Source organism: Triticum urartu, chromosome 3A, assembly GCF_056163025.1.
Source record: "Triticum urartu cultivar PI428250 chromosome 3A, HENAU_Tu73, whole genome shotgun sequence".
Lineage (NCBI taxonomy): Eukaryota > Viridiplantae > Streptophyta > Magnoliopsida > Poales > Poaceae > Triticum > Triticum urartu.
In genome coordinates, this window is record NC_141875.1 from 537,062,781 (window position 1) to 537,066,347 (window position 3,567).

Below are 3,567 nucleotides of genomic sequence, written 5' to 3' on the forward strand. Positions count from 1 at the left end.
TACCGCAGGTGCTACTGCTGCTCGTCTGCCCGTGCTGCCGCCAGAGCTCCTGCTCGTCAAGAGTAAGAAGGTATTGTAAGGAGTTGCTCCTCTGCTCCCTGTGCTGAATATGATCAGTGTATGGGAGTTGCTGCTCTGCTCCTGTTCGTCAGGAAGAACTGCTTTGCTCCTGTTAACCGAATATGATTAGTGTTAATTGAAAAAAATCAGTAGATATCAGGGGGGTGGAGGGAGCAAGCTAGAAATAATTGGTTTGGAAATAATTGGTTTTGAACTGTCCATGATTTAGATGAATCCGGCTTTTCAATTTAATCTGTATGCTGTTAGTAGAAACCTTGGAACTTGAAAACCCAAATGTGGTTCAGTTGAGTAAACAGCAAGAAACACATATTTTTGGTCTTGAACTTGTTTTGCATGTTGGTGGATGGCCATGCTTGTGCTGCAAGTACAAGTTAAATGAAAATAATGTTCAGATTTCTTCAGAGAAACACTAAATAAAACAGTTAACAGTAGGTGTGTACAAAACGTGGTCTGAAGCTTATTGGGAGAAAATCATTACATAAGGCACATATTCACACTAAACCTTGATACAGAAATTATTGGTTACATAAGGCACATATTCACACTAAATCAGTTTCGACAGTGTCAAAGCATACAATAGTAGCGACAGTAATTTGATAATTCAAGCAAATTAATTGAACCTATCTATGCTTGACATGGCACAGAAAAAATCAGTAGATGCAGAGCAATTATGATCTGAACAAACACTATCTCTAGAACTATTACTAGAGGAACTAATGTAAGTAGAGTAAAATTGGTGGTGAATGAAGGGAAAAAACATGGGCCAGTTGAATTTATTCTGTTATGAATATATTCCAGTCACAAAAGACTGGCTGCTATCACTCTCTAGTTATTATTCCCTTCCCACTACCTTGTGGGAGGAATATCATGAGGATTTTTCTGTGCATTGTGCATTGATTGGCATCAGTAGAATGTACTAGGAGTAGGTGTGAAATTGTGAAGCCTTTTTTGAAATGAGAATGTGGATTTTGTTAAGCCAGGCAGAACAAGATGATTTAGTGGCATTAGCACTTTAGCAGAGCACATCACAGTTCAGAGACAGAGAAGGAAAAACCTGCTCCAAAGTAGCCGAAATAAGACAAATTCATTCATGGCAGTAAAAAAGAGGTTAGGAGCAGAATCATGAGATGATGAGTAAGTAAGTAGAGTAGTTATATATGGCACTTGCTAGAGGAACTGCTACTAGCTCTGGGACCTCTATTAGTACTAGAGGAACAAACAAGAGAATGGTTGTAGAAACTACTGTAAGTAGAGTAAAATTCAGTTAAAACTATTATAAGTAGAGTAACTTCAGTTAAAACTACTGTAAGTAGAGTAAATTTCAGCAAAACTACTCTAACTAGAGTAAAATTCAGTAAACTGGATTAGTTTGACATGAAGGTACACTGAATGCATTTCTCTGACAAAATCCTGTTACAGAAATTGACAGTATATACACATACAGAAAGTAACTTCCCATCGGAAGTCAAGAGAAGCAAGCAAGCAAGAAAGGAACAAGACATGGTCAAAATTTAGTTAAGATACATACAGTAAAATCCAATTGTATGACATGAGTTGAAATCCAATTCTTTCTGAAATGACAGGAGTTGGAAGATTCATAAGAAATGAAATGGTGTTACAAAGGCTCCTGTCATAACATTTCTTAGTCAGTAGTTCACATTTTTGTAATGGTTGCAAGGCTCCTGTCATTCTACTCATTTTTTGTGTGTATATCCTTGTTATGGTACCATGATGTACTCATCTTTTGTCATTGCTAGCGGGAGTATGGATTTGAACATGATGCCTTAAGAGGAAGACGATGAAGGTATTAATTTGAATTTGATGCCTCAAGAGGAGGAACCTCAAGTGGCAGAGAATGTAGTTATGGATTTGAACATGATGCCTCAAGAGGAAGACGATGAAGGTATTAATTTGAATTTGATGCCTCAAGAGGAGGAACCTCAAGTGGCAGAGAATGTAGTTATGGATTTGAACTTGATGCCTCAAGAGGAAGACGATGAAGATATGAATTGGATGCCTCAAGAAGATGAAGGGAAAGAGGATGAAGCTCAAGAGGAATAGGGTGAAGTTATGAATTGGATACTTCAAGAGAAGAGAAGAGAATTGTCAAATAAGGAGAGGCATGGTGTTTACTTTGCCTTGCTGGTAATCGAGCTCGAAGATGGGTCTGTTCAACCAGACGACAAGCTGCTAGTCTCAAACCTGTTGGACATAAGTGTACGATCTGTTGAAAGAATCTGGGAAGAGGCTAAAAAGCAAATTGCCGATGGCAAAGAAGTAGATGTCTCAAGCAAGAAGCCAGGAAGATGTGGCCGAAAGAGAAAGGAGCTGAATTTAGAGAGGACCTCAACAATCCCACTGAATAAAAGAAGAACAATTCGATCTCTGGCACGGTCTCTAGGTGTGGCCCGATCGACCCTACATAAGAGGTTCCAGTTGAATGAGCTCAACCGCATCTCAAGCACCGTGAAGCCTCTTCTCAAGCTAGAGAACAAGCTTGCAAGATTGAAATTTTCTATGTCCATGGTCGATGACAATTCGATCTCAACTTCTCAAGCTATGTTCAAACCAATGACGAATATGGTTCACATTGATAAAAAGTGGTTTGACATGACGAGAGTGAAGAATGGTTACTATGTACTTCCAGGAGAACCTGAACCAAAGCGCACCGTGTCAAACAATCACAGCATTGGGAAGGTAATGTTCCTAACAGTTGTTGCCAGGCCTCGATATAACAATGAGGGGGAGCTAACATTCGATGGGAAGATCGGCATTTGGGCATTCGTCGAAGAGACTGAGGCGAAGCGGACAAGTCAGAACAGAACAAAGGGAACAAAAGTGTTGACATCAGTGAAAGTAACCAGGCCTGTGTGCAGAGATTATCTAATCAATAAGGTTATCCCGGCAATTCAGGATAAGTGGCCTGACGATGATGAGGGAGCAACAATATTCATCCAACAGGATAACGCAAAGCCTCATGTCCTTCCCAATGATGTAGCTTTTCGAGAAGCTGTGGAACAAACTGATCTTGACATCCGATTGCTACGACAGCCCCCAAATAGCCCTGAGTTAAATTGTTTGGACCTCTGCTTCCATAACTCTCTCCAGTCTCTAACCAACTGCAGGTCACCTACAAACATCCAGGAACTGGTACAGGGTGTGGAAGAGGAATTCGAGAACTACGATCCCGACAAGTTGCACAGAAGCTTTATCACATTAGAAGCAGTTATGTTTGAAGTTATGAAAGACAAAGGAGGAAAGCAATATAAGTTGCCCCACTTGCACAAGGATCGCTTTCAGAATGCTGGATTGGAAATAACCAATGTATATTGCGACAGTCGGGTAGTTGTTGATACTAGGGCCCTTATAGAAGAAATGGAAATTGCAATAGGAAAAGAAAATGAAAGGAGAGAATTAGCTAGAGAAGGGAAACGAAAGAAAAGTAAAGGGAAGGGAAGGGAAGAAGTGGCCAGAGAAAGAATGTAG

General features: G+C 40.1%; 1 protein-coding gene across 1 annotated transcript; it reads left to right on the forward strand.

The window, feature by feature from the left end:
• Window positions 1-2,061: 2,061 nt before the first annotated feature.
• LOC147980420 (uncharacterized) lies at window positions 2,062-3,567 on the forward strand. Its single transcript, XM_087515603.1, has one exon. It carries the CDS (start codon window positions 2,152-2,154, stop codon window positions 3,565-3,567), a length of 1,416 nt encoding a protein of 471 aa, XP_087371729.1. The 5' UTR covers window positions 2,062-2,151.